General features: G+C 50.5%; 3 protein-coding genes across 5 annotated transcripts in view; 1 reads left to right on the top strand and 2 right to left on the bottom strand.

Annotated features, from left to right (window-relative positions):
- ADGRA2 (adhesion G protein-coupled receptor A2) overlaps positions 1-3601 on the top strand; it is a 34399-nt gene extending 30798 nt beyond the window's left edge. For both annotated transcript variants that reach the window (XM_061177557.1, XM_061177558.1), the window contains 2 exons: positions 314-403; positions 635-3601. In XM_061177557.1, coding sequence (XP_061033540.1) covers positions 314-403; positions 635-1904 — 1360 coding nt within the window. In that variant the 3' untranslated portion in view covers positions 1905-3601. The remainder of the gene's footprint in view (positions 1-313; positions 404-634) is intronic.
- BRF2 (BRF2 RNA polymerase III transcription initiation factor subunit) lies at positions 3523-8227 on the bottom strand. Its single transcript, XM_061177559.1, has 4 exons — positions 7967-8227; positions 7187-7246; positions 5701-6022; positions 3523-4870 (listed from the first exon to the last, which is right to left on the bottom strand). The coding sequence occupies exons 1-4, from the start codon at positions 8118-8120 to the stop codon at positions 4132-4134; spliced, it is 1275 nt and encodes a 424-aa protein (XP_061033542.1). The 5' UTR covers positions 8121-8227; the 3' UTR covers positions 3523-4131.
- A 7196-nt stretch (positions 8228-15423) lies between these two features.
- RAB11FIP1 (RAB11 family interacting protein 1) overlaps positions 15424-24136 on the bottom strand; it is a 30555-nt gene continuing 21842 nt past the window's right edge. For both annotated transcript variants that reach the window (XM_061177232.1, XM_061177231.1), the window contains one exon: positions 15424-18570. In XM_061177232.1, the coding sequence (XP_061033215.1) occupies positions 18352-18570 (219 nt within the window). In that variant the 3' untranslated portion in view covers positions 15424-18351. The remainder of the gene's footprint in view (positions 18571-24136) is intronic.

Consider the following 24136-nt stretch of genomic DNA (forward strand, 5'->3'; position numbering starts at 1 on the left):
GACAAGGCCAGGAAGGGAGCGACTTCAAAGGGCATTGGGCAGGGATCCTGGGAACCCAAGTGGCACCCCTGGCTTCTGCACTGTTTAGGGTGACAGAAAGCAATTCTGGCCACTGTCCCTTAGAACAGTCTTGGCCAAATCCCTTAGGGACCTACTGACCTGCCCTGGAAGGGCATTGCATCCCTGGCTAAAAGACTCTGACATAATTTCTAGGGGAAAGAGGATAGGACAGAGACCCCAAGGTGAGGGTTCTGAGCACCTGGCCCCCTCCTTGTTCCCCAACTCTCTGACCCCCAAACCCATTCCTCTCCAGGTTCTATCTGATCGCGGGAGGGATCCCACTCATTATCTGTGGCATCACAGCTGCTGTCAACATCCACAACTACCGGGACCACAGCCCCTAGTGAGTGCGCGGCCCGCCTGCCCCAAACCTCCCCGCCCTGCCCGGGATGCCTCCTGCTCCGCCGCGGCGGCACCGCCCACCCGCCCAGCCCGTCACCCAGCCCATCACCCAGCCCCAAGCCCTGCTTGCTGACTGAGCCGCTTCCGCCTCTCCACTCACCATAGCCTCCCTTCCCGCCCACCCAGCCTCCGCGCCCCACCTCACGCGCGCGCCGCCTGTGTCTCCCCTCAGCTGCTGGCTAGTGTGGCGCCCAAGCCTAGGAGCCTTCTACATCCCGGTGGCTTTGATTCTGCTCATCACGTGGATCTATTTCCTGTGCGCGGGGCTGCGCTTACGGGGTCCTCTGGCACAGAGCCCAAAGGGGGGCACCAGCAGGGTCTCCCTGGAGCCAGGGGAGGAGCTGAGGGGTTCCACCAGGCTCAGGAGCAGCGGCCCCCTCCTGAGTGACTCGGGTTCCCTTCTGGCCGCTGGGAGCGCAGGGGTGGTGACGCCCGGGCCCCCGGAGGAGGGTGACGGTCTCTATTCTCCAGGAGTCCAGCTGGGGGCGCTGGTGACCACGCATTTCCTCTACCTGGCCATGTGGGCCTGCGGGGCTCTGAGCGTGTCCCAGCGCTGGCTGCCCCGGGTGGTGTGCAGCTGCCTGTACGGGGTGGCGGCCTCCGCCCTGGGCCTCTTCGTCTTCACCCATCACTGTGCCAGGCGCAGGGACGTCAGGGCCTCCTGGCGCGCGTGCCGTCCCCCCGCCTCGGCCTCCCGAGCCTCCCCGCGGGCCGCGCCCACCGCCCCCGAGGACGGGTCCCCGTCGTTCGGAGAGGGGCCCGCGTCCCTCAAGTCGTCCCCGAGCGGCAGCAGCGGCCCCGCCCCGCCCCCGGGCCCCTGCAAGCTCACCAACCTGCAGCTGGCGCAGAGCCAGGCGTGCGAGGCGGGGGCGGCGGCCCGCGGGGAGGGGGAGCCCGAGACGCCGGGCCCCCGGGGGAGCTTCGGCCCGCGCCACCCGAACAACTCGCACCACGGCCGCCGGGGCCACAAGAGCCGGGCCAAGGGGCATCGCGCGGGGGAGGCCTGCGGCAGGAACCGGCTCAGGGCGCCGCGCGGGGGCGCGGCCGGGGCGGCCGAGTTGCCGTCGGGCGAGAGCGGCAGCCCGCACAACAGCCCGTCCGACAGCTACCCGGGCAGCAGCCGCAACAGCCCGGGCGCCGGCCCCCGGCTCGAGGGCGAGAGCACGCTCACGCCGTCGGAGGGCAGCGACACGAGCGCCGCGCCGCTCCCCGAGGCCGGCCGGCCGGGCCAGCGCCGCAGCGCCGGCCGCGATCACCTCAAGGGCGGCGTGGGCGGCGCGCTGGAGAAGGAGAGCCAGCGCCGCTCGTACCCGCTCAACGCGGCCAGCCTGAACGGCGCCCCCAAGGGCGGCAAGTACGACGACGTCACCTTGAGCGGCGCCGAGGCGGCCGGCGGCGGCTGCATGAAGACGGGGCTCTGGAAGAGCGAGACCACCGTCTAGGCTGGGGGCGGGCGCCGCTTCAGGACGGGCGGGCCGCGTGCGCAGGAGACCCCGCTACCCGGGGGGCCTCAAAGACGTCGATCGGTACGTCCCCAGGATTGAGGTAGAGGTGCCTCGCTGCGCCCGGGCTCGCCAGCTTTAGTCCCGGAGGCTGGGGAAAGGACAGGCACAGGCCCGCCACCGCGAAGAGGGCCATCCCTCTGGGGTAGCGACAGACAATCCCCGAACCGCAGGCAGGATACGTTTCCGTCCCAGCGCAGGCTGGTTTCGGCAGCCACTGCCGTCCAGGCTCGGGGGGAAGGTCCTGTGGGGCTGCGGAATGAGCAAGAGCGGCAGGGACAGCACAGCTCAGGCGGGCTTCTCCTAAGGTACCCCCCGCACCTCCCGCCCCGCTCACGGGCGGCCGTCAGCCTTACACACGGGGGATGGGGGCCTGAGTAGGGTGTTCTCTCCTCGCTGCCCTCCTCGGAATCAGTCACCCACCTGTGCCCAGATCCTAGGGCCTCTCCCTCACCCAGTTCTGGCTAACTAGGGAGCCAGCCTAGCAGATGAGCCAGGTGACCAGGACCCGATGGGAGGAAACAAGGTGCTGCTTTTCGGATCAACTATGCAAAAGGAAAAGGTGGGGCAGTGTGAAAGGCAGCTGCAGGGATCACCCAGCCCTCTGGAAGGGGGGCAGGTGGAAAGGTGCACCATCAGGGCTGGAGGCCATTCCCCCAGGACTGGGACACACACCACACGGCAGGGCTCAGAGGTGGCACTTCAGGACAAAGCCCAGGCCCTACACCTAAGAAGCTGCCTGCCAGATGCCTGGAGATGATGTGAGGGAAGCAGAGAGAGTTAGTTAGTGCTTAGATCTGGGGCTGAAGCTAGTCCTGCCTTAAACCTAATCCTATTAAAAAAAAACACAAAAAAACGCTCTGAAGAGGGGCGCCACCGCCAGGCTGCAGGTGGTGCTGGAGAAGCACTTACTGTCCAATCACAGGCCCATATCCCCAGTCTCAGCCCTCCACCCCGAGGGACTGACAAAGAGCACTCCCTGCCTTCATGAGGCCATAGAGGAGAACCGTTCCAATGATTTGATCTCCAGCTCCATATTAGGGAGAAACCTCCAAAACATCAAACCAGCTTCCTGCCTCCCGGAAGCCCAAGCCAAGTCCCCGGGGCAGTGGGCGGGGCCCCCTGCAGCTCACCTGGGGCCTGCACGTTCACTGCTTTTAAACACCAGCACGCATATTTCTCCCAACCTTAAAAGCAACCACCAGCCTTTGGTTACAGGATGCAATGCAAGTGGAGGGAACCCTGGGCCTCATGAAAAGCCCCAGGGAAACCTGGCCCAGTCTCCGCATCACCCCAGCCTGATCACCAAGGCAAGAGAAGACAGAGGGGAAGGGAGAAAACCCACACGCCTTGGGATGCATCCTGTTATTTATGCTTGCTGCACAGGCAATATTAGACAGAAAAAAAAAAAAGGCAAAAAAAAAAAAAAAGCTTCATATTATTCTTCCACGTATGCTGGCTGCTGTTTACATACCCCGCCAATGCCTTAGCACTGGAGAGCTTTTTGCAATACGCTGGGGAAAGGGGAGGGAGGGGATGAAAAGTGCCAAAGAAAACATGTTTTTAAAAGCTCGGGTTTTATACAATAGAATGTTTTCTAGCAGATGCCTCTTGTTTTAATATATTAAAATTTTGCAAAGCCCTTTGAGCTATGAGCTTACTCCACCCCCGGTCCTTTTGTTAGGAGGGAGAGGATCTCTGACACTGCACACATGAACCCACTCAGGCCTGTGAATGGATGCAGGGCCGAGGGCTGCCCAGTTCCATCCTCTGAGGGCTGATACCATCGGCAATGCGCACTGCTCCACACCAGCAGGGAGGCCCCGCCAGCCCTGCAGCTGCGGTGTATCCAATCTGAACCGAGAGCAGGAGAGCGCCTGGCACTTTCCCAACAGTCCAAGAGAAAGCCAGCCCACAGGAGTATGTGTGACCACTGTCTGGGACCGAGGGATGGGACTCTCCAACCCAGGCGTCCCGTGTTCCTTCTGACTTCGACTCTGGGACCTGGGGTCCAATAACTGCAGAACCCCTCTTGGGTCCCTTAAATGAGAACGGAGATACCTAAGGACTTGTATACACTTATTTCTCTGGCTACATCAGGCCTGTTAGCAAGCCGCCGTCAGATGGGGTTAAGCACCCGCCCCACCCCCCAGACCCCGGCTGTGCATCAGGGAGGGTTAGGAACACTCGTGGCAGCCTGTCTAGCGGCCTGAGCTCTCTGGAAGTCCCTAACTTCCTGAGGGGTACGCAAATACTGCTCGATCTCACTATCAGAAATGTTCTCATCTCCAGTGACTGTGGAGACAGGGGGTGTGGGACAGATCCGCTTTGGGGGCTTCAACATGCAGGGTGGAAGGAGGAGGGCGGGGCTCGCTGGCCGCTTCCCTGCAGGCAAATCTAAGGAGCCATGGCCCCGGTCCTCTTTTCCCCATCCTTGCCCCTGCCCCGGCCCCTGCAGCTCCTTCTCCCGGGCGTCCAGCGCGCCTGGCTCTGCTGTTCCGTCTCGAAAGGCCTTGCGGACCAACATGTGGCAGTGCTGGAGAAGGTCGCCGATGTGCGCGACCACAGACCGCTTGTCAAGCTTCAGGACCTGCAACCAGGCCAGCTGCTCGGCCAGCCGCAGCAGCACAGCCAGCAGCTCCTGCAAGCGGGAGGAAGCGGGGTAGGGCAGGTCCACGTTCGCCAATTTACAAAACCGGGCAAGGGAACACGTCAGCCGATCTGAAGGCCGCAGCGACTGCCAAGCCAGGAAAGTGGCGGCGGTGATGACAGGCAAGGGATGCCGCCCAGTCACCAGCCACGTCTCATCTGCCAGCTCCACCAACTGCAGCGTTCGCGACAGCATCTTCTCCTTGTCTTCCACGTACTTGGCTGGCACAGACGGGGAGGCTTCAAACAGTTTGAAGCTGAAATAACCAAAATGAGGGTCTGGTCTCAATACCTCTGGGGGACCGCTCTTCCAAAGCGCGGAAGATGGGCAAGCTATGCTATCCTCCCGGGAACACTCAAGCTTGCTGGGCAGCAAGTTTATCCAGGTACCGAGAGAAGACAGGGTGAGTCTCCTGCTGAAGAGGTAAAGGGCAGGAGAATGCAGAAGGGAGCTAACATTTCTTGACAATCCCCCTCCCCCCACCCCATCAGCCATCATTCTGAGGGCTTCACAAATGTTCTCCTTTAATCTACTCCACAGCCTGTCACGTGCATTCAGAGTCAAAACACTTGCCCATAGTCATCCAGCTTGGAGGTAACCAAGCTTCACACCCAAGATTGTTTCACACCGATAGTCTTTGCTTTCTACCATATTTGTCAGAAAAAAAGAACACAGCTACTTATTTAAAAAAAAAACAACAACAAAAAAAACTGTCTTCTAACTCCAGCTCTGCCATTCACTAATATCCTTTCAGCTCTAATCACACATGATCCTGTCGAGGCAGGGCTGTTGCATCTAGCCAAGTAGGCCACACACAACATGAGTGGTGGAACCCAGGAGCCCCGTGCCAAGGCTAACACCTTCCTTCCTACATCATTAGGTTGCGTAAGGGCAAAGGGATTTGAAAATTATAACATTCCAGAAATGTAAAACAGGATTAACCTGATTAGTGCTAGGCACAGGAGAGGGAGAAGACTTTTTTCTCCCATCCTTGTAGAATGGGCTTTGGTCAAAAACAGACAGCCAGAGGTAAAAGGATTCAGGTCTAAACCCATCCCATCCCCCTGTCTCCCACTAGGCAGGTACCTGCTACAGTAGGTCTTCACCAGGTCCACCAAGCACAGAGATGGCACATCCAGCCCCAGGAGCTTCACCATCTGCATGTAGGTGCCAGAAAACATATCCAAATCTGCGTACAGCAGGGTGCAGATGGTTCCCATGGTCAGGGGCCAGTTACGCTGCCGGCAGGTGATTAAGACACAGCACCCGACCAACACCTCCTTCTTCTGCAGCCTGGCAGCACGGATGCCAGAGTGCTGGTATGCCTGTTGGTAGTAGGCAACTGCCGTGTCCTCAAATGTTGGTGGCAGTTGCAGAACTCGACAGAGGTCTCTCACTCGGCGGAGACCTAAGAAACCCACAGCAGGAGTTAGAGGGGTCCCAACAACACCTTAAAAGGATCATACACCATGATCAAGTGGGATTTATCCCAGGGATGCAAAGATTTTTCAATATCTGCAAATCAATCAGTGTGATACACCACATCAACAAATTGAAGAATAAAAACCGTATGATCATCTCAACAGATGCAGAAAAAGCTTTTGATAAAATTCAACATCCATTTATGAGAAAAACTCTCCAGAAAGTGGGCACAGAGAGAACATACCTCAACATAATAAAGGCCATATATGACAAACCCACAGCTAACATCATACTCAATGGTGAAAAGCTGAAAGCATTTCCTCTAAGATCAGGAACAAGACAAGAATGCCCACTCTCGCCATTTTTATTCAACATAGTTTTGGAAGTCCCAGCCATAGCAATCAGAGAAGAAAAAGAAATAAAAGGAATCTAAATTGGAAAGGAAGAAGTAAAACTGTCACTGTTTGCAGATGACACGATACTGTACATAGAGGGGTCAAAGAAGCCACCATGCAGCTCCTAGCAATTTCTGTTCAACTTGCCTCAGATACCAGAGGCACAAATAATGGACCTTTCTACAATGACAAGAGTGACACTTGGTGAGGTCATTCGAAAGGCACAAAGACATTTGTGGAAGGAAGTCACACTTCAGTGTCCCATCTTCTGGAGGCTGATTTGATTTGTGGCCAAGCCAAAGTTTGATCTGGGTTCCTTGAGTCTACCTCAGACATACCCCCCAAGCAAACCTAAACCTTCCACCTAATTGCTACCTGTCTTAGAACCATCTCCATCCTTTATTTCTAATTACCATTCTCTTCTTCTCTACCTTACCCAGTAATGCTGAAAACAGGAAAGACAAGCAGATGGGCTAGACAGGGGTCCCCAACTCCCGGACCAACCACTACCAGTCCTCGGCCTGTTAGGAACTGGGTGCCACAGCAGGAGGTGAGCGGCAGGTGAGCCAGCAAAGCTCCATCTGCCGCTCCCCATCGCTCACATTACTACCTAAACCACACCCCCCCACCCAGTCCGTGGAAAAACTGTCTTCCACGAAACCGGTCCCTGGTGCCAAAAAGGTTGGGGACCACTGGGCTAGACCATCAGAAGAAATTTCTTTAAAGCCACTGTGTCATAAAAGGTTGATACTCACCTCGTTGCTGGCTGCGACTAACTTGTTCGTTTTCCCCTGTGCTTCGGGAATATGTTACTTCTGTAAGATAATGAACAACAAATAGCTTGTTTAGCCTCTATTCACCAAATCCCTGCCCTCCCACCACACAAAACCGGGGAGCAGAATCCCAATCATCATGCACCCACTCCTTGTCTCACAGAAGGTGCCCATCTTTGCAAGTTAAAGGTCCACCTGGTTTTCCATGACCACAAGCAATACCAAATACACAGAGACTGAAGAGGACTAGGACTGCCCTAAAGCAGCTCCAAGTGTTCCAAATTTCCAGCCGTCCCTCCTGTACATCCAGTTCAGGCAATTCTCCTGCCTGCACAGATTTTGAGGGCTGCATTGCTCAGGGACTTGGAAAGCAAAGTAAAGAAAAAAAAAAAGATTGCTTTTGCCAATTAGTGCTCAAAACTACTTCGGGATAATAGTATTTTCTGTATTCGTAAATAATTGATCTATCAATACAATTCTTCGACCATGCCCAGACTAGGTAAACTGAGTGGAACTTTGTTTGTGTTTCATTTATTCAACATTTGTTAATACCTACTACATATACCAGATATGGTGCTAGAAAAACACAGATAAACGGCAGTCCCTGACCTTCTGCAGCTCGCTCGTCCACTTTAGGCTGTTTTCTCTCATATTTAAGTGTGCACGTGACAGGGAGAGGGCAGGAGATAAGAATCTGACGTCAATCCCTCCATAGCCCCAGGCTGTATGTATCCACGGCCCCGGAAAAGCCCGCAGAGGTACCTCGGAGGTTGCCCTCGTCAGTGAAGGTGGTAGTAAGGACTCCCTCGGTGACCACACAGCCGCAGTCGGAGCACACCAGCTGGTTCTGCGAATAGTGCGAGTCTTCCACGAGCTCAGTGGAGCCGCAATCGGGACACCGGCCTCCGCCCGGCATCTCACAACTCGTCCAGAGCCGAGGAAGCTTTCCGATACCCGCCCCTAACGTCGACAACAGCAACTGTGCAGAAGCAGGAAGTAGGAGCGGAGCCTTGTAAGGTCTGCACCGCTCTCTTCCGGCCAGCGTGACAGCTGTACTATAGGTATTTCCCCCGCGGCTGCGCGCCACTTCCGGTCCGTTCCTATTTGGACTCGGGTAGAAACGTGATCTAGGAGAGGAGGTTCCTGTTCTGGACTGTGTCTTCGGCTTCCCCGCAATCTGTAGTTACTTTGAGGTGGGCCAGACTGGGGGTTGCATTTAAGTGAGCGTTCTACCTGCATGGACACGGATAACAGACAAGAAATTGTTGCCATCCGCAAACAACTCTTGTTTCTAAAGCGCTAGGGGAATCGCAGATTCTCCGTTTCTCTTTGGTGATGGATGTTGATTTTGGCCGTAGTACAAAATCTGTGTCTAAAAGGGAGAGTAGTGTATCAAGAGAGCAGGAAATCGTGCTCTTTCCAGAGTGGCTTCCCCTCAAGCAAGTTGTTTCCTCTCTGCAGTCTATTTTCCTCCACTGTAGAATGAAGGAGTTGAATTAAAATCCAGAGTGGCAACCTCGGATGCTTTCAGAGGCTAGGCAAGGAATGTCTAAGGGAGTTGGAGAGAAAGAATATGGGGTGGTGAGGCCCTTGGCAATCTGAAGGGTTCAAGCAGATTCGGATGTTTTTAAACCTGAGCTTTAAGATGCTCCAAGATTCTAGCTCCAAAGTTCCTAGCATGGGATAGTATAGATCAAAGAATCTTGAGCAAAAGAGTGCCTCTAGCAAGCTTACACATGAGAGATTTTGTATGTCATGTTTGAATATAAATTAAACATGACCAAAGAGAGTGTGCTTTCTCATAAGTAAATCCTAATTGCACTCATCAAGAATACAGGTTTTGGGGAATTCCCTGGTGGTCCAGTGGTTAGGACTCCGTGCTTTCACTGCCAAGGGCCCGAGTTCAATCCCTGGTCAGGGAAGTAAGATTCCGCAAGCTGCATGGTGTGGCAAAACAAAACAAAACAAAACAAAAAAACCCCAAAGGTTTTAACACTTGAAAGTTTTAGAATCAGTTGTGTCTGAAAAATAAGAAAATTGAGTTAAGTGACAAAGAACCAAAGGCCAGTTCCTTCTGACTCCAAGACAACAGATGGAAGTCATCATAGCCAGTACTGAAAGTGGGTGGGGAATTTCTGCTTCTCAGTCTGGTGGTGGAGAATTTCAGGCAGGTCCGGCATTAGCAGATCTTGGGAGCTGTTGTGGGCTCAATTTCAACCGTGCACTGGGACTTGGGGGTGAACGGTGAGCACTTCCCACTGAGAACAGAAAATGATTGGAAAGCTCCTGCACAGACTGAATTGAGGAAAAAGGGTGTCTTGTCAGCCCCTTAACAGATAGGGATGCTCCCTTGAGGATTAAGACACAGGTCACAGCTGTCTTCTTTAGAAGACCAATAAAGTATGCATCCTAGAGCTGAAAAGTTTTCAACAGAAAAACGGTACTTATTAGTATGAAGAGATGAGGCGACATAATGACCATGTACCCAGTGAGTCCTCAAACAGAGGATGTGAGCCTCAAAAATAAAGGGTTCTGATCAGGCAGAGCTATAGGTTCTTTTGAAAGAGCTACAACCAATGGTCAGGTACAGAGGACTCTATGCGTTAAGAGACTGTGAGTTCTCTGGACCACAGTGCAGAACAAGAGCATCTCTGACCAAAATAAGATTGCCTCTTGTCTGTGATCCATGCAGCAGCCTTCTCTGCTTCAAATGCCACTTTCCTCTAATATAAATTGGGAGAGAGGTGCTGTACCTTTCAAGAATTGTCCGTTCAGCCCCTCTGGCTCACAAGTCCCTCCCCTCTGCTCAGGGCTACTCCAAAGCCTCCCCTCCCTTCCTACTGCACAACAGAACTTCCGGCACCCTGGACCTCAGTGAACTGTCAGCATTCCAGATATTAGCTGACCAGTGAACACAGAGCAGCTAGACTTCCATTTTTTCATTTTCCACATCAGCATCACATGAGATGGTTAATGGGCTATACTGAAGGGTTGAAGAACTGAATGTGATTATAATATAAATGAAAACATATCAGTGAGGTGGGAACTTTCATAAGATTCCCCTCACAGGTCAAGAGGAAAGCATTAAAAACCAATCAAACCAAACAAAAACACCTTCAAAAGATGTCAGCGCCTTCTTTCCCACACTCTCCTCGAGTCTCTCTCCTCAATAGCCACATCTAAGGGTCCCATCCGGTCCCCCAGAGACTGCTTTCTCAGAGCAAGAGAACCGCTCTCCTAGAGAAATCCCATCCGCTACCACAGGGCTTGGTCCCACTGGAGGGATCCACCCCCTCCCCCAACCAAGGGATGCAATAATCTCTAACAGTCCATTCCCTGAGGTGTGAATTACTCACTGTAGCCCCACGCCATGCGAGGGCTTGAGTGGGCTTTGGTGCCCCAAGTTCCCTCTTTCCTAGACTTCCCCACTACTGTGAGGTATGACAGGATTTATTTCTGGTTGTCCAGCAGATCAATACTGGGGACACACTTGTGTGCTCATGTGTGCACACACAGCTCTCAGAGACATCTGTTAGTTTCAGACAGTGCAGTCGACATCCTTACTGGGGACGGGAAACAGGTCCCTAAAAGCAACATAACTGGCACTGGGAGTAGGTGTTTTTTGTTTTTAATTATTTTTTGGCTGCGTTGGGTCTTCGTTGCTGCACGCGGGCTTTCTCTAGTTGCGGTGAGTGGGGGCTACTCTTCGTTGCAGTGCGTGGGCTTCTCACTGCGGTGGCTTCTCTTGTTGCGGAGCGCGGGCTCTAGGCGTGCAGGCTTCAGTAGTTGTGGCATGTGGGCTTCAGTAGTTGTGGCTCACAGGCTCTAGAAAGCAAGTTCAGTAGTTGTGGCGCATGGGCTTAGTTGCTCCGCGGCATGTGGGATCTTCCCGGACCAGGGCTCGAACCCGTGTCCCCTGTGCTGTCAGGTGGATTCTTAACCACTGCGCCACCAGGGAAGCCCAGGAGTAGGTTTCTTTTTTTTTTTTTTTAACTTTTTATTTTATATTGGAGTATAGGTGATTAACAATGTTGTGTTAGTTTCAGACGTACAGCAAAGTGATTCAGTTATACATATACATGTGTCTCTTTGGGAGTAGTTCTTTACATTACCTTACAGAGCATCAGACTCCTCTCATCCCCAATTTTGTGCAGATCTTGAACTGAACTGCACTTTTTTAAAGTGGGATTTTACTACAGAGTCATCTACCTATGACAGAAGCCCCAAAATTCTGCTTTCTCCAACACTACTCACAGTAAAGTGGAAGAGCAGTTTTATGATTCTCCTACCAGCAACTCTAGGGGTGGAGGGGTGATTCTCTTCCAGCCACAAGTATGTGATAGTGTAAGAGAGCCTCGCCCTCAGACACAGACAGGCTAGGAGGTGGGCAGGACCCTGGCCAGAAGATGGCGTGCTCCACTAAGACATGCAAGTCTGGGGTTCACGTTCTCAGGAAGAAATCTGTTTATTTAGGAAATTTATTTGCCTTCCTCTGGGAAATCAGGACAGATACATCAGCCTCGGTGCCTTTCCTGCTGCTACAAACTCTACCGAGAGTTACCATCATTCAGTGATAGTGATGATCTGTTTGTTCTTTTTTTTTAAGGGATATTTATTTATTTATTTATTTTTGGCTGCATTGGGTCTTCGTTGCTGCACGCGGGCTTTCTCTAGTTGTGGTGAGAGGGGGGCTACTCTTCGTTGCGGTGCGCGGGCTTCTCACTGCAGTGGCTTCTCTTGTTGCGAAGCATGGTCTCTAGGCGCGCGGGCTTCACTAGTTGTGGTGCGTGGGCTCAGTAGTTGTGGCTCACAGGCTCTAGAGCGCAGGCTCAGTAGTTGTGGCGCATGGGCTTAGTTGCTCCGCGGCATGTGGGATCTTCCCGGACCAGGGCTCGAACCCGTGTCTCCTGCATTGGCAGGCAGATTCTTAACCACTGCGTCACCAGGGAAGCCCATGATGATCTGTTTAACAGATGTTCCTCCAACCTCTCTCCCCTACTCCTCCCTGAGCCTGTGAAGCTGGAGCCATGCTTCTTGTCTGTAAGGCTGGAGCCCACATGGTACCTGGCACGTAGGCTTTTGGAATGCTGAGTGCCCAGGATGGGCTGGATTAGAGCAGAAAGCTACTGGGGAGGGGCGGCCATTGGAAAAGATGCCTCAGACGTGGTCCAGATGTGAAATACTGACCTTAAGGCCAGAGTTCTTTCTAGAGAAGAGGCCAGAGAGGAGGGCACTGGTGGCCTGAAGGAAGCCCCCGGCCAGTCGTCCCTTGGTGACATGTGCATATGTGTTAGGGATCTACCTGTCTTTGTTACAAGTCTCCCTGGGAATGACCTGGCTTTCTCATCCCTGTGTCCTGGGAGTGCCTGCTACACTCCGGAAAGGCTGTCCAGCTCTGGTGGACACCTGTCCTGGGTGGGCCGGTCAGAAGCAGCACATAGACGGGATTCCTCAGAGACAGGATCATTTCTCATCTGGAGCGAGAAACCAGTGCGAGTTGGGCTGCTCTCAGGGCCTCCCCCTGGGCTCCTTCCAGCTCAGATGACTCTCACCCAGTTTCACTCTGAGCCCAGAGGACCCCCTCTCCTCGTCACAATGAGTCTTGGAGCCTTTCTGACTGGGTCCCCATCACCTCAGCTCTTCAGTAGACAATGATTCTTCTCTGACACCCAAGGGTGACACAGCCTCGGTACAGGGCACGGCCAGGACTTCCTAAACCCTCGTGCCAAGTCCCTGCCCTCACTCATATTCACTTTCCCCTTTCCTGTTGTTTATTGTGTGACCCCAATACACTTCCCCTCCCCTGGGCTGAGAATCGCTGTGTCCGGTTTCCTGATCTCCCGGGAACAAAGGCACCTGGTAACTCTGAGAAGGAGGTCACAGGCCTCAGAGGGACCTTCCCTCCTCGGAGCCGTGGCTCGTCGGGCCTTGTCTTGAGGCCCTCCGTTTTCCTTGCCCATCCTCCAGGATTTCAAGTCACTCAGAATATTATCTCCTCCACCCCCAAGGCTAGAGGAGACTGGGGCCTCCTAGTCTGGGGGCCTAGACTGGGGGTCAGCAAACTTTTTCTGTGAAGGGCCAGAGAGCAAATATTTAGGTTTGGTGGACGAGAAGGTCTTTGTTTTAAGCACTCACGTCTGCTGTTGCAACGTGGAAACAGCTGTAGACAATTACCTAAATAAGCACTGCTGTATTCCAATAAAATTGCGTAGACACTGAAATTTGAATTTCATGTAATTTCCATGTGTCGTGAAATATTATTTTGATTCTTTAATTGTTAAAATGTAAAAATCTCCAGTGTTCAGTGAGGTGTTGTTGACTGTGGTCATCATTCCGGCCACTTGTTCATCCCACATTAAAAAAAAAAAAAAAGGAAAAATCATCGTGTTTTTTTTTTTGTTTTGGCCGTACCCCACACAGCTTGTGGGAGGCTTGTGAGGTCTTAGTTCCACGACCAGGGATTGAACCCGGTGCCGCAGCAGTGAAAGCGCAGAGTCCTAACTCCTGGACCGCCAGGGAACTCCCGGGAAAAATTCCTTGGCTTGAGGGTTACACGAACAAAAGCAAAGCCATAGTTTGTTGACGCTTGTTCTAGAACCCCAGGTCGGACAGGTGAGGAGTTCAAATCCTTTCTTTACCTGCTGTGGGACCCCAGGCAAACTTAAGTTTTGATGCCTCTGAAAGTCTCCATTTCCTCATCTGCATAACGGAGATATTATCTACCTTGAGAATTGGAAATAGTACTCAGCAGCGCTTAGTGAATAAGCAGGAACTCAATGAACAGGCCTTCCTTTTGCTACCAAGTTTCAGCCTGAAGTGAGCAGTTGATATGCAAGAATGAAGCAGCTTTCTCTCAGCTCTGAGGGCTTGTCAGTGTCACCAGGGTGACTATTTCCAGGGCTTGGGATACAGGTGTGTAAAAGAGTCAAACGTCGAAAGGCTAAGTGAGGACATCCTCCCTCAGGAGATTCTGTGGCTTTGGGATCCGCTGGTCCCACAGAGTTCAGCTAAGCCAGCTTTGAACTTGAATGGGAAGTGATTGCACCCGCCTTCCCAGGAGGGGAAGCCTGCAGAAGCCAACAGATGACACCCCCAAAGAGAAGCCCAGGGCACGGGCTCCATCAGCTTCGAGATGGGGTCCAAGGGCTAGGGGAGCGTGTGCTGCCAGCGCTTTGGCCACGGTCATGGTGGTAACTGTACCCTGTAAATTACATTTTCCACGGGGAGGTGGGCAGGGTGCCCCCTCCAAAAGCAAGGGAAATGAATCTTGGGGGAGAGTTGGGGGTCATTCGTGTAAACATTCCTTCCTTAGAGACTCTCCTTGGAAGGCTTTTTGTTTGTTTGAAGCAAATCTGGGAGGCTGTTGTTTCAAGAGCAGCCGCTTTTGTATCACTGTATGCGGTGGCCCCGCTGTCCACATCTGGCTGGGTAACCAGGCCCCTCACCCAAACCAGGGAGGCCTTCAGGTAGCTCCCCCCAGCCCACCCAGGGGCTTCACGGGTGCTGCCTGCCTCTGTGCCTCTACACTGTGACTTTCATCTCTAAGAAAGAGCATCTCCTCCCTTTTGAGAGGTTGGGACCCTTGATTGAGGCAGGCAGACCTCTCACCTCATCAGGAAAGGGTGGGAGATTGGTAGAATGAGCTCAGGAGGAGAGTCTTTTACAGCCAGAATTCCCTCTACTCAGAAATGAATGAACTCAGTTGATAGAACCAGGAACCTAGATCTGGTACTGATCTGGGCATTCCTGAACCCAGTGTGAATTCAACTCATGCTCCAAAAGTCAAGATGTCACTCTCTGGGAAATCAGTGGGGCAGGGGTGAGGAGGTAGGGGGTGGCATGGGGGAGGGAATCAAGAAAGTCGCCTTGTTCATGTGATTAGCTGAAGGCGACCATTGCCAAGGAAAAGGTGGCAGCCTGTAGCACTAGGGACAGGAAATTCAAATGATGTTCATCTGGTAAACACCATAGTCCCTTCCAGGCCAAAATATGGGGTATGTCATAGGGAAGGGTCAGAGATGTCCCAACCTCCGAAGGAGAAAGGGCATTGGGACCCCTGGGCACCAGACAGTGTGGCAGCAGCAGGAATCCACGCAAGAGACCCTCATGGGGTGAGAAACGCCGGTCACGCCCCCAAGAAAGGTTTTCCAAGAAGACAGAAGAAATTCTTATTGCACTCGTACGACACCACAGACACAAATCTTTGAAAGGTAGTGTCATTTTATTTAGTGTGGTAGGAAATTTTAGGTTACTTCTTAAAAACAAAAGCAAAGAAATTCAAAATTCCCAAAGTAACAAAGCAGGAAATAAGAATTCTATAATCCAAAGATGCTGGGTGAACTTTCAGTCAGAGGGAGGAAGAGGTCAAGTTAGCAGCTCACATGATAGATACTGAGAAACCACAGGGTTGAGGTTGGTGTGGAGGTTAAGCTTAACTGGAGGTGAAGCTCTCCGCCCGCCTAAGGCAACAGATCCTTCAGCCTTGAGGGACCATTAGTTAGCAGTTCTAAAAAAGAAGGGGCACAGGGAGGGAAGATCGTGCCTAATTTAACATCAGGTTGCCTCTGGCCTTCAATCCGGCAGGTGGCTGAGTGTCGTGGACCCTCCTCCCTCTGTGCCCTTCCGAGCCCCCACTGTTAGCAGAGCTGGAAACCACACACGTATCCCACTCACCATGCACGCACCCTCCACTCAGGGTCAATGCTGTTCGTGTGGCAAAGGACAGACTTTCCTGCTCCTCCATTCTGTTACCCAGGGAGGCCGACACACAGGAGATAAAAGGGGTGGGCAGGACATCTGTCAAAGGCCAAGGACTGAGATGATATGAAACACCCAGGCAAAGGGTTGACATTTTTTTCCGGATGCTGACCTCCAACTGAAGTTCATCGCAAGGTGTTTGGTATTTCATCGGATGCCTCCCTGAAGTACTGACTGGTCTTCCGGGGGGTCAGCCAGGCAAGGCCAAGAAAGAGCTGCTCCTGCTTCTGCAGAGCACGGCCTCCTCCTAGGGCCCATCAGTTTGGTGAGCATTTTCAGCAGCTAGAGGCTAATTCAGGCTCTCCTGGCATAGACGGCCGGGTGTAAGCCCTCAGACCCACGCCGGCTGCAGGAGCTCCAGCCCTCCAGTCCACCTGCCCCTGGGAACAGCTCAGAGCAGGCTCCAGCTCTCCTAGCTGAGCTCTCCCTCACAGTAGAGTCCTCAAGGACAGGTGTTAACCCGTGACCTTGAGAGGTGCAGGAATGCTACCTGGGGAATTTTTTTCCCAGCAGTGGTAGAAACCAGACACCCTTGAAGTAGATTGTCCTTCATTCTCCAGAGTTCTCGAGTGGCATACAGAGCAGAGGAATTTGCTCCTCCACCCAGACGTTCCTCTCAAACAGAGACCGGGTCCCATCCCCGAGGTCCTAGCAGCAGATCTTTCCACAACAACCAGTTCTCGGGAAGAATGCGGGTCTCCACAGCAGCTCTTCCGAGGAGAAACCACTCAGTGCTCCCGCCACCCAGTGCACGTGGGTTATCACCGTCAAAGTACATTGACATCAAGTAAAAAACATTGCAGAACAAATATATACACGTGCATCTGCAGAGTTCAAGCGAATATCCAGTTGTCTTTATAGGGATGCACATAAATCTCATAGCACTACAAAAATACAAGTCATCTGAGAAGTTTACAGTGGTCCCCAGTACTGTAGGAGGGTATTAAATAAAAGAGCTATCGATAATTAAAAGCAAATTAGCTAAATCAAGTTACAGTATCATCCTTCAGATTAAAGTGCTCTGATATTAACTAACGCGGCAGCAAACGTGATCCTGAAAAGGGATTCCACTGCCAATCATCTTGCCTCAACTTCAATATAACAAGAATGAACATAGAAGAGAGTTCCATTTAATAACCGCTCTCATCTCAACCCCTGCCCACCCACTTGGCCTGTGACATTCTTCCCCCAGGAGAGATGATGGGATTTGATGAGATTCTGTCACAACTGCGAGAATAAAATGAGTAATACAGAAAACATTCCAATTCCAATATCAGGTTACTAACAACGAAATTACCTGAAGACTCTGAACTGTTGCTATTTAGTTTAGAAGGGGGCAAGTGTCCTAGTTTAAAAAAAAAAAAAAGTATGTTAATCTAGTTTTAAAAATACAGCCATCTAAAGATAGGTATCATCTTGCTCTTTGCAATTTTATAACAAGGGGTGGGGGAGGGAAATGCCAACAAGAGCTGCCAAGGGAACCAGGGAGCCGAGCGACGGCACATGGGAGAGGGCCAGTGGATGCCACTGCAGTTGCTCTGTACCTGGTGGGACTGTTTTAGCAAGTGCTTGGGTCACCCGATCCCTAATCAAGGCACTGACTCGGTCACTCCAGCCAGCAGGGACCCTGCGATCACAAGAGGAGGGATTTTGACCAACTGCCCCAGTGCAAAGTGATTCTAGTTCCCCCGGTCTACTTTCCGTACCTCCACAGACAGCCCCTCTTGGTTGATAAAGAGCACACTTTAAGGCTACAGAGTAGTGGAGGCTGATGTTTGCAAAAGGCAGCTTGTTCCAAATCTCAGAGGCACACTTGGAGGCGCACCCTAAGCTCCTCTGCTCCAGTCGAAAACAAAAGACCAAGTCCGAGGAGCTGGGTAGGTTTACATAGTATCAAAACTTAGCATCTGCAGCCAAAACGCCACAGCTGAGCTACTCAAAAGCCAAGAAAGTATGTGCAGCACCGCACCAATTGCCTGGTCCTTGTCGTCTCACCCTAAGCTTTAATGACTGGGGGAGACGTACTTTAAAATCTCAATATTAAAGAAAGAAAACCCCAATGTTAAAAATACATTAATACCCCCAGCGCCATCTGAACCTCTGGGCCAGGATCAGATCTAATGACCACGTCTCAGGTCAGGCATAAAATATTTACAACTTGGTTAAAGGCACAGTGGCATTTGAAAATAAAACCCTGGGAATGTCCAATAAAAGATTCATTGTAATAATTAACCTGGCTTCTGTGGGTGGGATTGACTCTTGCCAGATAACGCGCGAGGAAGATAGCGATTTGGAGCCCGGACCCTGGCTCTCAGGCACACCGAGTCCTCGGCCTTGGGAGCAGGCGGAAACAAACTCACACAGAAGTCTCAGTGCCGGAGGCAAGTGATTCACATCTTTCCTGCTTTTCTGCCGACCTGAGTGGGAACCCGGAGGATGCTGGGGGTCTCTTCCATGACCCTGACCAGCAGGTTGTCGATGTAGTCTTCCAGCTGGCGCACCTGACACTCCTTCTTGCTTATCGCTTCCTTCTGTTTGAGGACCAGCTGGATTAGCTCGTCGTGGGTCAGCTGTGCATAAGCAAACTCGGGTTCCGAGGGCTTGTATTTCTTTGGAGAGGGGAGGCGGGGGAGAAAAGTGATAAAGTCAGTCAAGGAGTCAAACATCTTAAAGAAGTACAAAAGAGGTAGCTTTTAGTGACTGAGTCTGTGATCTGAGTGTCCTGGGAATTCGTCTCTGATTTCGGTGGAAAACTGATGACGGATGAACTTTTCTGTGAAAGGGCCAAAGAGTTAGTATTTCAGGCTGTGCAGGCCACAGGTGGCCTTGGCTGCATGTTCGTCTTTGTGGTTTGGTTTGGTTTTTTGTTTTATGACCTATTAAAAATGTACAAGCCGTACCCAGCTCACAGGCTGCAGACCCCCGGACTAGACTCTGGGCTTGGGGTTTAGAGATGTCATGACTGGTGGTGGCCTGTGAACCCTGGAGCTGGCACAGCCAGATATCCAAGTGGAGCTGAGCGCCAAGCTAAGGTGACCTGTGAAGAAACCCTAGTGGCAGACGGTGCAGGAGGTGACACTGTCCTCCCAAGACAACACGTGGCCGTTCATCCCAGAAGGCCTGCTACTGCCTCGGCTGTGCTCAGGAGATCCGGTGATTAGGAGGGTGCACTGGGAGACCCCACTGTAAGTCATTCCCCAAAACTATACAGAGTCAAAGCCAAGGGCCACCATCACAGCCATCGATGGCGCCCCCTCTGGGCACAGTGGCTGAGCGGCCCCGTCCTGACCAGAGCGGGAGCCCCGCGGAGTTACATTTACAATCTGGGATGACTGGTGGCTGACTGCAAACTGCCCCGGCCCCAGCCACGAGGAAACGCAAGATAAGGATTACATAAAGTAACACGCTGTACCAAGTCTCTAGTGAGAGGGGAAAAAACCCCAAAGCTAACTTTTCCTGAAATCTGTGGCTCAGATTCATACGTTTAAAGAGACGAGGTCATGGGGCAACCTCAAGACAGTTTTGCCGGCGGAACTCTGAGGTAATCACGGTTTCACCGTCGTGAGGGTCTAACGGTTTCACCGAGGAAGGCTCAGAACCACCTGCTTCAAGAAGCAGCTACGTCAAGAGCAGGGTCAACCCCGACACGACACAAGAGAAGGCCCTGTTCAGTGCAGTGACGCAAGCTGCCTGCACACCGGCCAGAATCCCGAAAGAAATCCCGTCCCTCTTGTCTTGGCTACAAAGAACAGCACGATGATGGCAACACTAGCGTAGAAACGTGCCTGACACTTTCAAATAGGGTGTGTCTGTTTACATATCCTATCAAGGAAAAAAGCAGTCTTTGTAAACAATAGCCAAGAATACATCCTCAAGGGGTGTTAGATTATACCTCTGTCACAGAAGGATTATATTTATTCAAAAATATTGATTACATAAGATGCTCTGCAAGAGAGTTTGGGAGATAGAAAGAAGCAGCAGCTGACACCTGGAGGGAAGGGCAGGCAGGTGCTCCTCGAGAGGAGGGCCCAGGTCCCCACAGTGTCTGACACACCTGGGGCTTCACCTGAGTGTCGGGGTCCAGAGAGATATGACATGCTTCAGCTGCTGAACAAACAAGAGACCATTGCTACATGGGTGATCAGGACAAGCTTCAAAGATGGAGTAACCTCTGAACCAGACCCTGGAGATGAATTAAAATTAATTTCCCCCCCAAATAACAGGATTTTGTTTTGACTTATAAAAGGAATATTTACTTATCATAGAAAATCTCAAATCCAGAAGAGGGAAAAAATTATTACCCATAACTCCAACACCTAACATTGGGGTCTCTTTCTTTCTTATTCTTCCTGTCTTTTTGTTTTGTTTTGGTTTTTCTGTGGGGTTTTTTTGTTGTTGTTTTTTATTTGGTTTGGTTTATTTGTTTTTGTTTGTTTGTTTGTCGCACTGCACGGCTTGTGGGATCTTAGTTCCCTGACCAGGGATTGAACCCGGGGCCCCGGCAATGAAACTGTCAAGTTCTAACCACTGGACCACCAGGGAAATCCCTTCCTGGGTTTTCTTTATGATATGTTTTACAACTTTAGCATCATACAAAATCCAGTTATATAGCTTTTGAAAATTATTATTTTGTGAGCATTTTCCCATCATTAAACTTTAGAAAAATTGCTTTTTAAATGGATTTTCTTTGTTTGTTTAATTTTATTTCTTTATTTCTTTATTTTATTTTTGGCTGCATTGGGTCTTCGTTGCTGCGCGCGGGCTATCTCTAGTTGCGGCGAGCGGGGGCTACTTTTTGTTGCAGTGCGCGGGCTTCTCATTGTGGTGACTTCTCTTGTTGTGGAGCACGGGCTCTAGGCACGCAGGCTCAGTAGTTGTGGCTCGCGGGCCCTAGAGCGCAGGCTCAGTAATTGTGGCGCACGGGCTTAGTTGCTCTGTGGACCAATCTTCCCAGACCAGGGCTCGAACCCGTGTCCCCTGCATTGGCAGGCGGATTCTTAACCACTGCGCCACCAGGAAAGTCCTAAATGGATGTTTTAAATTTCATTATATTTTAACCATCTCTCTGTTGCTGGATATTTAGGTTGGTTTCAATTTTCACAGTTATATAATAACATCTATTTAAATGCGTGACCATAAATCTTTGGTCACATCCCTAAATGTTTCCTTAAGACAAATGCATAAAACTGAAGAGGCGTACGCACTTAAGGTACTTCCTACAAACTGTCAAACAGCTCTTTGATTTGGATTCTGTAACCTAAAGAGGAAACTATGCAGGACTTTGAAATCATTAGAAGCTCCTATTCATGTGATGACTAAAAAAATTAAAAAGCAATCCAGCAATTACAGAAAGTGAGTAATGGCCATGGAGAGGAAGAGGTGCAAAGAAAATACCCATTAATTCAAGAAACAATAGTGCCCAGTGTTACACATTTCCTTCCAGGATTTTTACATTGGATTTTTCCCGCATAGCTGTACCAATAATGACGTACATTCAGATTTGTATCCAACTGTTCCCATACAATATGACAGATGATTTTTGGATCTAGTTGGCTGTATTATTTTTAAATGGAAGTGTGGAAGCCACCTGAATAAATAATACATTCCTAGTTTTAATCATCTATAAAAGATGGCGGCCCTAAAACAATAACAACAACAAAAAAAGCCATTGTAGTAATGATTCAGCTGGCTTTTCGTAACTTTAGCGATGCAATTTCTTTTCCTAACCTCTCTCTCACTTTGCAACATTCCAAAGCGTAGTTATTTTTATAAGCACTGTTTATGCCTTAGTACAAAGCGTCTATTCTACGGTCGGCCAGTAGCCGTCTCCAGGAACCTTTCCATGTTTACTCAGAGTAGTTACCAGGTATGGTCCAGGACCAACAGCTTTGTTGCATCCAGGCAGGGGGGCAGCAGCGGAACTTACAAATCTTTAGTAGAATAAGCAGCCGTTGCCTTTGTTTTAAGGCAAGTTACTCTCAGTCAGGGCCCGGAGATAAGCCCCTGATTAAATGAGCTTTGAAGAGTAAACATTAAACAAATGGGACCTAATGAAACTTAAAAGCTTTTGCACAGCAAAGGAAACCATAAACAAGACCAAAAGACAACCCTCAGAATGGGAGAAAATATTTGCCAATGAAGCAACTGACAAAGGATTAATCTCCAAAATTCACAAGCAGCGCATGCAGCTCAATATCAAAAAAACAAACAACCCAATCCAAAAATGGGCAGAAGACCTAAATAGACATTTCTCCAAAGAAGATATACAGATTGCCAACAAACACATGAAAGAATGCTCAACATCATTAATCATTAGAGAAATGCAAATCAAAACTACAATGAGATATCATCTCACACCGGTCACAATGGCCATCATCAAAAAATCTAGAAACAATAAATGCTGGAGAGGGTGTGGAGAAAAGGGAACACTCTTGCACTGTTGGTGGGAATGTAAATTGATACAGCCACTATGGAGAACAGTATGGAGGTTCTTTAGAAAACTAAAACAGAACTACCATATGACCCAGCAATCCCACTACTGGGCATATACCCTGAGAAAACCATAATTCAAAGAGAGTCATGTACCAAAATGTTCATTGCAGCTCTATTTACAACAGCCAGGGCATGGAAGCAACCTAAGTGTCCATCAACAGATGAATGGATAAAGAAGATGTGGCACATATATACAATGAAATATTACTCAGCCATAAAAAGAAACGAAATTGAGTTATTTGTAGTGAGATGGATGGACCTAGAGTCTGTCATACAGAGTGAAGTAAGTCAGAAAGAAAAACAAATACCGTATGCTAACACATATATATGGAATCTAAGAAAAAAAGAAAAAAAAGGTCATGAAGAACCTAGGGGCAAGACGGGAATAAAGACACAGACCTACTAGAGAATGGACTTGAGGACACAGGGAGGGGGAAGGGTAAGCTGTGACAAAGTGAGAGAGTGGCATGGACATATATACACTACCAAACGTAAAATAGATAGCTAGTGGGAAGCAACCGCATAGCACAGGGAGATCAGCTCGGTGCTTCGTGACCACCTAGAGGGGTGGGATAGGGAGGGTGGGAGGGAGGGAGACGCAAGAGGGAAGAGATATGGGAACATATGTATATGTATAACTGATTCATTTTGTTATAAAGCAGAAACTAACACACCATTGTAAAGCAATTATACTCCAATAAAGATGTTAAAAAAAAAAAAAAAAAGAGTAAACAGAATGGGAACCAACGGTCTTGCTCACTTCCCGAAAGCTAGGTGTTTGCTTCTCTTTGGAGCCATTTGCTTCTCTTTGGAGCCAAGCTGCATGCCACAGTAAACAGAAAGGGGATGGGGCGAGGGGGGTGCTAAATGACTCTAGTTTTCGTGATGGTCCCTTCCATGCTGTTCTTTTGCCCAGTTTCCCGGTAAATATCATTAACTCCAAGAGGACAAGTGCTGCCCCTTCTACACAACCACAGAAGCCAGCCAGGCTGAGCTGGCGAAGTTAGGGTCCACCTTTAGGCTTTGGGCTAAAGCACCGTAGGTACACAGTTCTGGCTACAGCTGATCATTTTGAGAATGATGCTTAACAGTGATGCCCCATCAGCATGGACAACAGGGAAAAGAAGGCAAGATGGCCAGAAGATGCTAACTTGTTTTCAGCAGCAGGTCGTTATTACTACTCAGCCTCTCGACCCCAAAATCTCCAGCTTTCAGTGTACCTTCAGCCCAGCCCCTGGAGGCAAAGGTGCAACAGAGCCAGAGGTATCAGCCACCGCCTGGCACTTACAAAACGCTTGCAGGAGTGAAGGAGACGTGAGCAAAAGTTTTATTTTAAAAACACAAAAACTATTTGACGTCCTGGAGTCCCTGGGACTGTAAAATCTATGACTGAATGTAACTTCTAGATGCTTGCAGTAAAATAGAAACAAAGTTTATGTCTCCCAACTGCGATCCCCAGCGGTGGGTTAGGAAATTCCTGTCCACGTGTCTGAAACATAACACATCTGAATCCCTCTGATTTTAGAATCAGAAAGGGCAGGATGAGGATACTCTCCAGCAGAGATCATCTGGGGGGATTGGTTTTGGTTTTAAGGGGAGGAGCTGGGTTTTTTTAGTGTTAGCCACTCAAGCTTTTTAAAGAGCAGAGATCTTCTCATCCAGCAAGTCTTCCTGGAAATTTAG

Source organism: Eubalaena glacialis, chromosome 20, assembly GCF_028564815.1.
Source record: "Eubalaena glacialis isolate mEubGla1 chromosome 20, mEubGla1.1.hap2.+ XY, whole genome shotgun sequence".
NCBI classification, from domain to species: domain Eukaryota; kingdom Metazoa; phylum Chordata; class Mammalia; order Artiodactyla; family Balaenidae; genus Eubalaena; species Eubalaena glacialis.